The sequence below is a fragment of the Gymnoscopelus braueri genome (assembly GCF_963280865.1).
Source record: "Gymnoscopelus braueri genome assembly, chromosome: 15".
Lineage (NCBI taxonomy): Eukaryota > Metazoa > Chordata > Actinopteri > Myctophiformes > Myctophidae > Gymnoscopelus > Gymnoscopelus braueri.
In genome coordinates, this window is record NC_137620.1 from 30,818,908 (window position 1) to 30,832,464 (window position 13,557).

General features: G+C 42.5%; 2 protein-coding genes across 3 annotated transcripts in view; one reads left to right on the plus strand and one right to left on the minus strand.

Moving 5' to 3' along the window:
• The window catches only part of LOC308101158 (glucosidase 2 subunit beta-like), a 232,483-nt gene that overhangs the window by 214,567 nt on the left and 4,359 nt on the right, over positions 1-13,557 (plus strand). For both annotated transcript variants that reach the window (XM_080450522.1, XM_080450523.1), the window contains exon 14: positions 9,596-9,695. In XM_080450522.1, the coding sequence (XP_080306648.1) occupies positions 9,596-9,695 (100 nt within the window). The remainder of the gene's footprint in view (positions 1-9,595; positions 9,696-13,557) is intronic.
• Positions 1-13,557, minus strand: part of caap1 (caspase activity and apoptosis inhibitor 1) — a 330,075-nt gene that overhangs the window by 15,296 nt on the left and 301,222 nt on the right. The window lies entirely within an intron of this gene.

Consider the following 13,557-nt stretch of genomic DNA (forward strand, 5'->3'; position numbering starts at 1 on the left):
TTTTTTTAAATAAATAGAATAAGTGCTTTTATAAGCTTGCGACGTTATCAGAAGAACAGAAAACTAAATCAGCTTTTTTCCTCTCTCTCTCAGAAGCTAATTATTCTTAATAGGGATTAGATTATTAAAACCACTTAAACAATGGGGGGTGACGACGTTATGGTGATCCATAATAAAAATAATCTTTTAGCATATTCTCCAATTCCGTACTTGTCAGAAAGGAGCTTTGGTTAATATGTAATGTTTTACCCTAAGTGTACTTAAGCCATTAAGACCTGGAACGCATCTGTGACACTTTTTGATTTGAGCTAAAAAGCCATATTTTACACTTTTGGCCATATAAAAATAGCAGATCTACAAGCTCATAGCGCGGCACCGAGTGCCGCGCTATGAGCTTGTATATCTGCTATTTTTGAAAAATCTTGAAAATGTGTGCAAATCTTTGAATATATATATATTTTTAAAGCGAACATTTTTAACTCAAATCTTTGCTTCCGGGGGTCCCTGGAGCAAAATATTTTGAGATGGGGGTCGGCGGCCATATACATATAATTTTGGGGGTCCTTGACATGAAAAAGATTGAGCACCACTGATATAGAAACATAAGTTTTTTTTCGGAATACTGTTGGGATTTAGAAAACATTTGTTTGTTCAGGTCTTAATGGGTTAAGTGTACTTTACAGTATCAATGATTTGTCTGCGTTCTCAGTAAAGTCACATTTCTCCCAGCAAACTTTCCTCTTAATGCTTCCACTTGAAGGTGTCATTGAGTTTGAGACCGCAGCAGTCAGTATCTAACAGTATTTTTTTGTGCATGTGCACTGGCTGTAATTAAATCACTTTTCCATCTGCTATGCTGTGTGTGTCAGTAGAAATCACGCCTTAGTGATTCAGCGGCATTAAAAAAAACAAATGAGATTGACTCCCTAATGTCTGTGGTTAACTCTTTAAGACCTGAGAACGCATCTGTGTGTCATTTTTAGATTTCGTTGGGCTATTCAGAAATAGCAGATATACAAGCTCATAGTGCGGCACCGAGTGCCGCGCTATGAGCTTGTAGATCTGCTATTTTTGAAAAATCGTGAAAAATGTTGTGCAAATCTTTGAATATATATATATTTAAAGCGAGCATTTCTAGCTAAAATGTTATTGCTTCTGGGGATTCTACAAATGTCTTCTAAATCAGTTTAAAACAGTTTTCTGAAACACTTATGTTGCTATAATATTAATGTCAGTGTCAAGGAGCCCCACAACGATATGTATTTGGCTGCAGACCCCCATCTCAATTTTTTTTTCCCAGGGACCCCCAGCAGCAAAGATTTGAGTAAAAAACAATTGATTTATAGATATATATTCAAAGATTTGCAAAAAAAAAACACAATTTAAAAAAAAATAGCAGATCTACAAGCTCATAGCGCGGCACTCGGTGCCGCGCTATGAGCTTGTATATCTGCTATTTTTGAATAGCCAAAAGTATAAAATATGGATAAAGTGGTTACACAGATGCGTCCCCCGGTCTTAAAGGGTTAAGGGTGTGTCTGGTGCTGGGATGGAGTTCTCAGAGAACCCACTATCTCACCCACGGTGCATCACAAATGCATGGATAATGGGTTTAGCTCCGCTAGATATTCCACCATTACAGGTTTATCTGGTGATGGAAGGTGCATTTTATGGCATTAGGGACGGGCCAGACAAACAATGAATCATAGCTCTAGACATCTGTAAACAAGATTCCCGGCATTTTAAGGCCCCAAAAAAAAAGAGCATGTGTTCAATATCTCCCCCATCATTAATCATTAAAATAAGTCTGCGTTCATGATCCCCGGCTGCCGTCATGTCCGCTCAGACGGAAATGCACTTTCCACACAACGGGCGGCAGGAAGGCAACCGGCCCCGCCCCGCCCCCACAACACAAATCTATTTAAAATACGCTTTAATTACGTTTGTTTGGCTTATTTCTGGTTTATTTTCTATTGGTTGCCAGCAGTGGTGGAAAAAGTACTCAAGTGTTTTACTTAAGTAAAAGTATCGATACTGCAATATAGAAATACTCCGTTACAAGTAAAAGTCCGGAATAAAAAATTTACTTGAGTAAAAGTACAAAAGTATTGGCATCAAAATGTACTTTTTGTACCAAAAAGCGCTTATAGCAGCTTTTTAAAGTACCAAAAGTAAAAGTACTAAATATTTGAAAATAGCAGATCTACAAGCTCACAACGTGTCGCGATGCGACGCGTTGTGAGCTTGTAGATCGGCTATTTTCAAATAGTCTAGGTATAAAATAAGTTTTCAAATAAATGTAGTGGAGTAAAAGTACAATATTTGCCTCTGAGATGTAGTGGAGTAGAAGTAAAAGTATTGGAAATTGGAAATACTCAAGTAAAGTACAAATACCTCAACATTTTACTTAAGTACAGTACTTAAGTAAATGTACTTAGTTACTTTACACCACTGGTTACCAGTAGGTTTTCTTGGTCTGTTTTCTTATTCTCTGTCCTTTAAATGGAGGCAAAAAACAACTAAAACAAAATAAAACAGATGTTTGTTTGTTTAGTTTGTCTTTCCACTCCTGAAGAACCCAGACTGATGCATGGTAAGTGATCTGAGTGCTAATGCTTGGCGGCGCACCTTCTCAGGCTTTTTATCAGGCAGGAAAATGGGGTCTCCTGCTGGGCCTGTTTGAACGTAGAGCAGCAGAACAACCAACATGTTGTGGCAGGTAGGAAGAAGATATGGTAATACGGACAACTTAAACACTTTCAACTCGGCATTCAACAAATTGCAAAAATAGCCGATCTGCAAGCTCACAACGCGTCACGATTTTCACTATTTTCGCTATTCATCGTTCTCTGATGTATACAGGGCTCAAGTGGTTAAAGGACCACTTCACCCATTTTCAACCTATCGTCATATAATTGGTCCTCACTCATGCTCATTATAAGATGCCACCATTTCTGTCTACTCACTCTGTGTCTCAGAGGAGGGCCGTGGACAGTTCAGAAACCTGCCTACCAGTGACATCATCAGCAGGCAGGTTTGGTAATTGTCTCCGCCAGGCCGAAAGGCATGGCGAGAGAGTATGTTTTGCCCCCTCTCCGTCTGTCCGTGTGTGTGTGTGTGTGTGTCCGTCCGTCCTGTCTGTGTGTTAGCAGCTAATCTCCGGCACCGTTGGCCCGGTCGCTGCAAAACTGTGCACACACACTCCCAGCTTGCCATTTCCATAAAATTGCACACGCACATTCCCACTAGGCCGAGGAAGAAATGCCACTTAAAACTTTTCAAATCAGCCTCATGGTGGCGCTATAACAGGCCAATTTGCTTTTTTAACTATAACTGCACCGATCTGCGTGAAACTTTGCACGCATACTCCTTAGAGGCCAAGGAAAAACATTTGCACTGCATTATTCACATCTGCTTTTTACAGCGCCACCAGGAGGCCGACTTATGTCAATAACATTTTTGGATATTAATCCTTCAGATTTTATCCAAACATCACGCAAATCGGTACACAGTATCTCTATAGTCATGTGATCAAGACGCATCTGTCCGATATTTCATATTCCATCCTGATTGGCTAAGGTTGGCTTCCAAAATTTGCAGGATTGCTCAGTTTTGAACAAAATGTCTCAAATCATGAACGCAGCTTGCGATTTCCGTGAAAATTTGCACGCACATTCCCACTAGGCCGCGGAAGAAATGCCACCCTTTTCACATTGCCCTGTTATAGTGCCACCAGCAGGTCTACTTTAGCAAAACACATGAATGCACACACATTCCCACTAGGCCTAGGAAGAAATGCCACCCTTTTCACATTGGCCTATTATAGCGCCACCAGGAGGCCACAATAACCTACCTGACCTGGCGGAGACCTGTGCTCCGAGGAGCACTTTTTCTAGTTTCAGATGTTTTTATTTAATTTTGTATTAATGTAAGAAACAATGGCTTCTATTACAGCATGTTAACTTTCCAGGAAGGGAAAGGCTGTAGTTTCTGTTAGCTTGGAATCTCCATCGATGATGTCATTGGTAGGCGGTTCTTGAACTGTCAAGTTGAGTAGGAGGAAATTGTGCCATCTTTGAGCATTAGTGAGGACCAATTATATGAAGACGAGGTTGAAAATTGGTGATGTGCTCCTTTAAAGAGGTCGTGAGTAGGGTGTAGGTACCCTCACAAAAAAACATGCAGTAATCCTGGTCTCTATACTGCCTCCCCCTGGTCAGCCGGGGCGCCTGATGGAGGGGAAAGGAACTGGTTGGAATAACGCGTTCCTTCCACGCGCTACGGCTAACCGGGGAAACTCCCCCCTGTCAGGTGATAAGAAGCGGCTTGCCTAGCTCTCATGCATTGAAGGAGGCATGAGCTCGGCTCTAGGCTCTCCCTGCGCTGGCAGAGGGAGTGTAGCGCCCAGGATTACTTAGACAATTGGCACTGGGTGAAAAAATGGGTTGCAAAATCGTGGGATAAAAAAGAAAAAAGAGGCAGTGAGTTAGCAAAAACAGCAGATCTACAAGCTCACAAAGCGTCGGAAGCTACGCGGCGCATTGTGAGCTTATACATCTGCAATTTTTTTACCCAGAATACCCAGAATAGGGACACTAGGGTAACAGGGTTCACGTGGTTAAGTGGCAGGGCTTGTTGCTGCCTCCTGGGGTGCCGACCTTGGTGGATGGAGCCAGAGTGGATGTAAGACAAGCAGCTGAACCCAGGCAGAAGAGGGATGAGAGAGAAGAGGGGCGTGGGGGCTATATAGAGGTGATGCGCTGGGGATTGCTGGTCAACTGGTCGAAATGGCCAGGGAACTGTCACATGCTGGTCTGCGTCTTAAGCCCTGACAGCAATCCATTTGAGGGTCTCCTGGCGTTAACTGAGTGCTAAAACCCAATCAAACAGCCTGGAAGGGAAGAGCCGAGAGGCGAGAGCCCAGACGGCTTCCACTTGTGTGAGCAATTCACCTCTGACTGACCCGTTCAGACATCTTAACCCATTAAGACCGGGAACGCATAGCAGATATACAAGCTAAATATTTGAATATATATTGTTTTAAAGTGAACATTTTTAACTCAAATCTTTAATTCTGGGGGTCCCTGGAACAAACTATTTTGAGATGGGGGTCAGCGGCCAAATACGTGTAATTTTGGGGGTCCTTGACATGAAAAAGTTTGAGAACCACTGACATAGTAACATACGTTTTTTCAAAAAACTGTTTTAGAAGACGTGTAGAATCGGCCTCAGGTCTCAATGGGTTAAATAAGCCGTGTGTGTCGCGCATGGCTGGAAAGCCATGCTCGGGAACCTTAAGACAGCCACGCACTGTATCTGTAAAGGCTAGAGAGAGACACCCCCCGTCCCCAAATCCACAGAACGCTTCTATGAGGTCAAACGAGGGTACGGCGCATAGTGAAAAGGAGCAAGAGAAATGTAAATGGTTCGTTGCATTACATCTTCTACCTTCCAGAAACTGTGTTCAATCTGTCTGTGATCACAAAGGGATAACAAAAGAGGCTGTCTTCTTTGTCATTACTTTCAGTGTCTGTTATTTAATATTTATGTTGGTTGCTGCCGTTTGATGTTTGTGTGAAAAAATCCAGCTCTGATCAAATTGTAATCATGGATATTCTAACATGAGATGCGGGGGGTGACAGGAACATCTATTTCTCAGGATGAAGAACAAATCCTCCTTTTTTGTATTGTTGTACAAAAAAGGAGAACATCGTGTAGATCTCGGTACCCACAATGGCCACGATGGCTCCACTGTGCATCTCAGAGTCAGACTTCATGTGACCAGCCTCTGACATCAGTCACCTAAAGTACACTTTTCTCAACGTCTGGTTCGGGGTCCACCAGGGGTCTGTAACTCTGAGAGTGTACAAATGGAACAATGTTGTATCTTTGGGGCCCCAATCTACGATGTAAAATTCTCAAAGCCCTATTTTGACCGCGGAACTTACCATGGCGCATGGTCTTAACACGTTCACTGCCAGGGGCTTTCTAATACATTTTTCAAGAACCACAGAATATTTATCTCCAGTATGATCGATCCCCTGATGGTTGCTAATCACAGAGGAAATCACTGTGCTTACGTGGGGGGGAATAAATGTCATTGTGACCTCCCGTTCTCTTGTTATACCCAGTTGAAAATAGCATGTTTCGCCCAAAATACATAGTAAAAAAGAAAAGTACACAGGAGCCGAGATACAGGATTTTAAAGTAATAAGTTAACCAGGGAGTGAATGGAGCAGTAAATCTTCGGATGAAGTTATCTTGGGTTCTGGACGAAAATAAAATATTTTTTTTTGTTGTTTTTTGTTGTTTTTTTATGACGGAGATCTCCGTCAATGGCGGTAAATGGGTGGATTTTAAATGACGGAGAGCTCCGTCAATGGCAGGGAATGTGTTAATTTACGCCATGGGGTTGTGTCCAGTGCAATGGTGCTATCTACAGGATGGTAAATGAGGACGCCATCTGTCTGCGCACCGCACTAAGGGCTCTGAAATAGTATTGCTTGTGTTTTGGGGCGTTACATTAATACAAACCAATCAGAGTGTCTATCACCTTTACGAACTAGGTTTGTGCCCGGCGTGAGGCACGTTGACGTTCCTGTCTAAGAGGCGGAGAAGTGAAAGCACGCAAGCTTATAATCCACGGGAGCAGCATTAATAATGTGATATATACTGTAATGATGTCAGGAGATGCAGGGGAAACTAAATATCTCTGCTCGCCGAAACATGAAACGGGAGAAATCCAAACGCAGTGCATGGCCGTCACTGCGGTCAGAATCACTGTAGCCTAATGTCTCCTCATGTCCAGCGGACATCTGTGATATCTTGACATATCAACTTAATATTCACATGCATGCTCATTCTCAGTTGGGTTATTATACTGTATATTTAACCCATTAAGACCGGTAACGCATCTGTGTCATTTTAAGATTTCTTTGGCTATTCAAAAATAGCAGATATACAAGCTCATAGCGCGGCACCGAGTGCCGCGCTATGAGCTTGTAGATCTGCTATTTTTTTAAAATCGTGATTTTTTTTTTGGCAAATCTTTGAATATATATATATATTTTTTAAAGCGTTAGGATTTAGAAAACATTTTTAGAATCGGCCTCAGGTCTTAATGGGTTAAGAATGCCAATGCCAGTGCGTTACGTGCACCGTCGGATCTCCAAATGGATATCAATGTGGATAACTACAGAGACAGAAAAATAATGTTCGTAATTCTTACGCTAAGGTAAGGCTGTTTGAGAATATTTATCAGCTGCGTGAAGATGTCCCTCCCTCTCTCTCTCCTCACAGAGCTGTCCAAAATGCACACGAGTGGAGAGACATTCTTTTATGCTTCATTGCCTATTTGGCTGCGCGCCTTCCGCTACGCTGCACAGGTAGCTGCAACTGATCTCCAAGCTCACAGCACGTTGTGCTGCGACACGTCGTGAGCTTGTAGGTCAGATATTTTATCGGTGCACACACGCAACTAAATTAGGCATGGCCTCTTTCCATCACCACTCATCTGTTAATACGCATAGCAGCGGCAAATTATTTGTTTTATTTCCTGAATTAACACTGTGCTCCGCTCCCTAAATGACAACCTGTGCTGCTGTCACTGCACAAAGACGCTAGAGATAAGACTAGCTCCAAGCTGTTCTGGTGGAGAAAATAGAATTGCGCCATGATAGCGTCGCTGGGAAGGTACTGTAGCGCGCTGCGCTAAAAGCACTTATCGCTGGCGGAACCGGTCTATTTGGTTCCACTCTCAGACTGTTGCAGTTACAGACTTACAAGGGTCCATTTTCCCCGGACTTGACACTGAGAACCAGTTTCAGTGTGATGAAGTTGAATATTTCAAAAAGTATATACATGAAGAAAAAAAAGGTACTTCTGTGGCCTATTGGCAGCGTGCATACAATGTTTGGCGCTTAACTGTCGCGGTTTGAAAGATTGGCTCCAGACAGACAGACACAGACAGACACACAAAGACACACACACACATAGACCACCATCATAAACAGCTAGCCTCTTGCAAAGCCACACGCTAAAAACCTGACACTAAGCATGATAACTATATAATGTTAACTATGTCGTTTTTAAAATCGTTTTAACTGGCGGGTGGCAGAGATCTACACCAGATACACCAATCTGGGATGCAATCGGACTCACTCACAATCGGTAGTTTTGTTATTATTAACGTTGATGAGGAGGCGATTATGAATAGCTAACGCTTGCTGGTAGGCTAGCTGGCATTACCTCAATTAGCCTACAGCTATCTCACCTCCTTATAATTAATAATCAGATTATCTATATCCTATATGTTTTTCCACTACCACGGAGGCGTAGTTGTCTCGCTCTCTCTGCCTCCGTGTGTGGGCTCTGACACAGCTGGACTGCACAGCGCATGTTTGGTATCACTACTGTTTACAGAACATTATCGTTCTTCAATGTGGACGCTCACGTAATTATCATTCTAGTTACAGTCCTAGTTATCGTGCTTGGTGTGAATGGCCCTTTTACTGTCGATGACTTTCTGTTGACAAAATCGGCGTACTATAATTTATATTAATGTTGCGTTTCCATATATGACTTTCACTTTAGTTCCGGTGAGACAGAATCAGATCAGCTTAATGGAAATACAATCAAATGGCATTGGGTTGGCTCTTCCTAGATTCTGAGGCTGTACGTGTTGGCCCATGGCCACACACAGGCCCCCCTGGCTTGCTCTGACTCAATACTCTCGGACAAATTGCTCCCCTGAAATGCTTTTGGTGCAAATGTAATTAGTTGGCACAGGGTTCAGTAGGTATTGTGTTCTTCTCTTCTCCCTCCCCCCGGTGTGCCGCCACACAGAGAATTAACTATGACAAACGGTAATTATTATTTCCCTTCCCACCGTCAAAGAGGAGTTAGGTGCCAATGCCAGCCACTGACAGAGGGCACCTCCGAGCTGGCCTTGTCACAGGAATTCATTTAGTTTTTTTGTTGGGTTTCTGCATAGCAAAAGAGCTTTTCCAATTAGCCCTGCCTGGTGTTTGGTGATGGCGGATATTTCTTTTTGCGTTTCGTTCTTCACTTCAACTGTTTAGGACGTGCTAATTAACCCATTTAGACCGGGGAAAGAATCTGTGTAATTTTTTTTTAGATTTGAGTGCCGCGCTATGAGCTTGTAGATCTGCTTTTTTATTTTTTACTCAAATCTTTGCTTCTGGGGGATTCTACTAATGTCTTCAAATTCCTACTTTTTTTAAAAAAAAATTATCGTATGTTTCTATATCAGTGATTCTCTAACTTTTTCATGTCAAGGACCACCCAAAATTATATGTATTTGGCCGCGGACCCCCATCTCAAAATATTTTGTGACAGGGACCCCCCCCCCCCCATTTGAGTCAAAAATGTTCCCTTTAAACAATGTATATTCAATGATTTTCAAAACATTTTCCACGATTTTTCAAAAATAGCGATGTGAGCTTTTAGATCTGCTATTTTTGAATAGCCAAAGAAATCAGAAAAATGCAACAGATGCATCACCGGATTGAATGGGTTAATGGATATGCACTGTTACTTAAATGAACCGGAACTCCCCCCCCCCCTTTGATTCCAGAAAATGGAGCACTTGGGAAGGAACGCCGGGGAACTTGTATTGTCAGATGAGGTATGAGAGTGGAGAACCCTGCTGGCAAGGCCCGACCCGGAATGTTGTGGTAAGACCTGAGCATCTCTCACAAGCACACACACACACACACACACACACACACACGCACACACGCACACACACACACACGCACAACACGCATTGTGCACTATGCAACACACAGTGGCTAGCAGTGACTGGACTGGTGACAACGCCCAGATAAGCAGATTTGACCATGAACCGGAGCTCCCCTATTCTGAGCATGTCATAATAATAGGCGAACATTATGCAAAAAATAGGCGAATATTCGGCAAAAATAGCAGAGCTACAATACCGACATACGTTGAGAGCTTGTAGTAGATCAACTATTTTTAAGAGATTTAGTGTAAAGGGATAAAGGAGGGGACGTACAGACCACTCGGGACCCCAGTCAACAAAGTATAAAGGGTTTAAAGGTTTAATGACATTCACTTTTACACCACATTCAAAGTCTTTGTCCTGGTCCTTCAAAAGTGTACAAAAAGGTTTAAGTGAAAATTCCATTCCAGTGATCCATTGCAGGTGTTTTTCTCTCACATTTCTAAAGCCTTTTCAACTGCAATGAAAAAAGAAATCTTTGCCTGCGGGTGTCGCTGGTGAGGGATTTTGCCTGTCAATCATCGCCTCTGCTCCGCCCCCCCCAAAGGAAAGGATAGGGGAGGGGAGGGGCGAGGAGGAGAGTGGGCGGGATTAATCGACTGTGACCTCACTGTTGAAGGGCCAAGCTCAGATTACTTTTCAGCCTAATTATTCAGAAAACCCCAGACCACAGAAAATCCACTGAATGTTCTAAGTTCAGGTTTTTTGGGTGTAATTGAGGTCATAAAACCCCAAATAAAACATTGAAAATAAAAAAAGTGAAAATGAATGTCATGATACCTTTAAGTGGTTAAGCGAAAGATAGACTTACCCACGGGGTTCCTCCATGGAAAGTATGGAAAAGTATGGAATTGGATTTGAGTCATTTCCAGGTCTGGATAAATGTGGAAACAAGAAAAGAGAATATAGAAGACTATCCACTCCAGACAACGGTACCAAATCCACCAAGACAATGTGGCAATGTCTCAGAATTGCAAAAGCTTGTCTGAACAGTTATGCAGTGATGTGGTTATCAGAAAAGGTAAGTAGCTTTTCTGCATAAGGAAACCATATTTGTTCATGGGCGGTAGCACTTTATAATAACTATACACTATTAAGCATTAGTAAATACTTAAAGCCTCAGTATCTATCAGTGGCCACTTTGGACACAAATAACATGGCAGCCAACGTCTTTGCCTTCATTACCCAAGATTCTCTGCCTCCCTACTCATTCGCTCTAGTGACTTGAGATCTACTGAATGTTTTCGTCTTTGGGCGTGGCTTTGCTGGAACTAGCAGTGAATTCAACTTTTTGATGAGCTCCATGCCTGTCGTTTTACACAGACACGCATGGCTCATGTTAATACGCGATAGAAGGTGAGTTTCGTTTGTTTGTTTCTAGGGCGGAGATGGAAGACTCTTGCATTCTCGGCTGATACCGACAAAAAACATCACTTTCACCCCCTTATGTAACCAAATGGACCCGTGTCTTGCGCCCGACGCAAGACACGGGTCTTGTTTACACTGACACGCAAACGTCTTAGCAGATTGTTGCCCATTATACACACTCACACACTGCCATTATAATAACGTGCCAGTCGTCTTACCACTGAAGATTTCAATCTGTACATTGAAACTATACCCACTATAAGGCATCACACACAATACTTCAATTAAATGGATGATGTGAACAGGCGCACTCGCGTGACTCCTGTCAACGACCAGTTTTAACCACATGAACCCTATAGCTTCCCTATTCTGGGGGTGAACATTAAGTGAAAATAACAGTGGCTCTTGCTGAGGATAGCATCGATGCAGCCATAGCGTGAGTTATATCAGAATTGGACCGAGGAGCAAAAGAATGTTCCCAAAGGAAAACATGTTTTTGTTCTTCTCCCGACTGGCATCAGCTAGAGTTTGATTCACCAGCTGGCTTCACTGGTAGTGAAGAAATAGGATGGCTCCAGAGTCCCACATTGCTGTGTCTCTGTTAGCTCGCCCTCATAGAATACCAAATCAGACAGGCTGTGAAGCTGGAGGTCAACGGTAAGCAGCTCAGCAGAGACAATGACCCAGACATCATCCTCCATGGGCGGCGGAGCGCTGACTGCTGCTGTTTGGTATAGCGCTGAATATCGGTTTGCTCAATTCAGAATATGCTTTCTTCAGAAGTGTGTGGCGACAACTTGGTGAGGATTGTTGATTGTTGATTAGGTGCGCGTCGCATACAAGTTCAATGTAGCTACATAGTTTAACCCATTAAGAGTCTACAAATGCCTTCTAAATCAGTAGTTCTCACTTTCAAGATTCTTCAAAAATGTTAAAAAATAGCAGATGTACAAGCTCGCAGCCGCGCTGTGAGCTTGTATATCTCCTATTTTTGAATAGCCAACGCTAAAATCAGAAAAGACACAGATGCGTTATCGGTTGTAATGGGTTAATGTAAAATGACAGGGCTATGTCATAGCTAAAAGGTATTTGAAGCTACCCCTCTCAAAGCAATAAGCTAACTTTAGCCTAATGCCTTGCAGTAATGTTCTCTTAACATTATAATACAAACCAGTAATAGACAGATGCCAAGTCTGTAACTTGGCACTAATACATTGAATTATTAAACTTTACTACCGTATTAAGACTCAGTCACTGTTGGATCAAATCTTCTTTCAACCAGGGGAGGGGTGCAAAGGGGGAGCCAGCTTCACAGAGAGCTTTGCATAGCTGGGAGAACTCAAATCCAGTGCCAAAGAAGATGAGACTTGAAAGCATGAAGTTCTGATGATGGCAAAAAATATATAAAAGTGTGTGTTGGACTGCATTTGTGCGTGCGTGCGTGCGTGCGTGCGTGCGTGCGTGCGTGCGTGTGTGTGTGTGTGTGTTTATAAAGATGTAATCTTTAATTAAATCTTTAATCAGGCTTTAACCAATCTGGCTAAAAGTAAAAATATATGTATTTGTTCTGGGGGCAAGCCCGTTTCAATGCCTGAATAACAGGAAATCAACCATGGCCCCTCAATGCTCATTTTCTGCTGCATCCTGCTCAAGGGCCAGCCCCATAGGAACAGTTCAACTATCCAGCGATTGTGCTGACAGTGTTTCATTGCAAATTGAAAATATTTCTTGAAAGATAAGGCTTGGACTGAGTCATGTTCCTGCCCATAACTTGAACTGCATGGATTGCGTAGTGAAGGAGGTTACAGTCACGAGAGACATGGCAACGTTTCACATTTCCAGTGGTTATGTTTGAGTCACCAGAGGATTTCATGATAGTGTTCAAGGCTGGTAAAAATGGGTTGCAATCACATGCAATTTTGTATCAAAAACAAGTCGTTAAAGGACAGACTGACACAGACACACAATATTTCTAACGCGATCCTCCATTGCAGAGTGATCGCCCATCGAAAACGGCTTGTTTTCCACCACGCTAAAAAGAAATGGAGATATGAAGCTTTTTGTTAAGGAGTTATGATGGGAGCGGACGAGAGGAATCTTTTTTGGCATGGATCCACATCCCTCCTCTCCTTCTTAGAGACTCCGTGGATGATCCCAAAGTTGCGTTAGAGCGCCCCACGTATAAAAAATATGGCTAAAACGGTCTGGACCGTTTATGGTACTCAACGCATAGTTTTTCACAATGTGTTAAATACACTGCTCATGTACAGTACACACCAACAAGCTATCTTGTACTGGATTTAGCACTTAACTTCATTAATTAGATGTTAGCTTTCAATGTCAACAACCTTCCAGTATTCAGATTATGTTGTAACATTAGACATTAGAGCCTACAGTATGTATTTCCCCATGAGGATAACTTCACT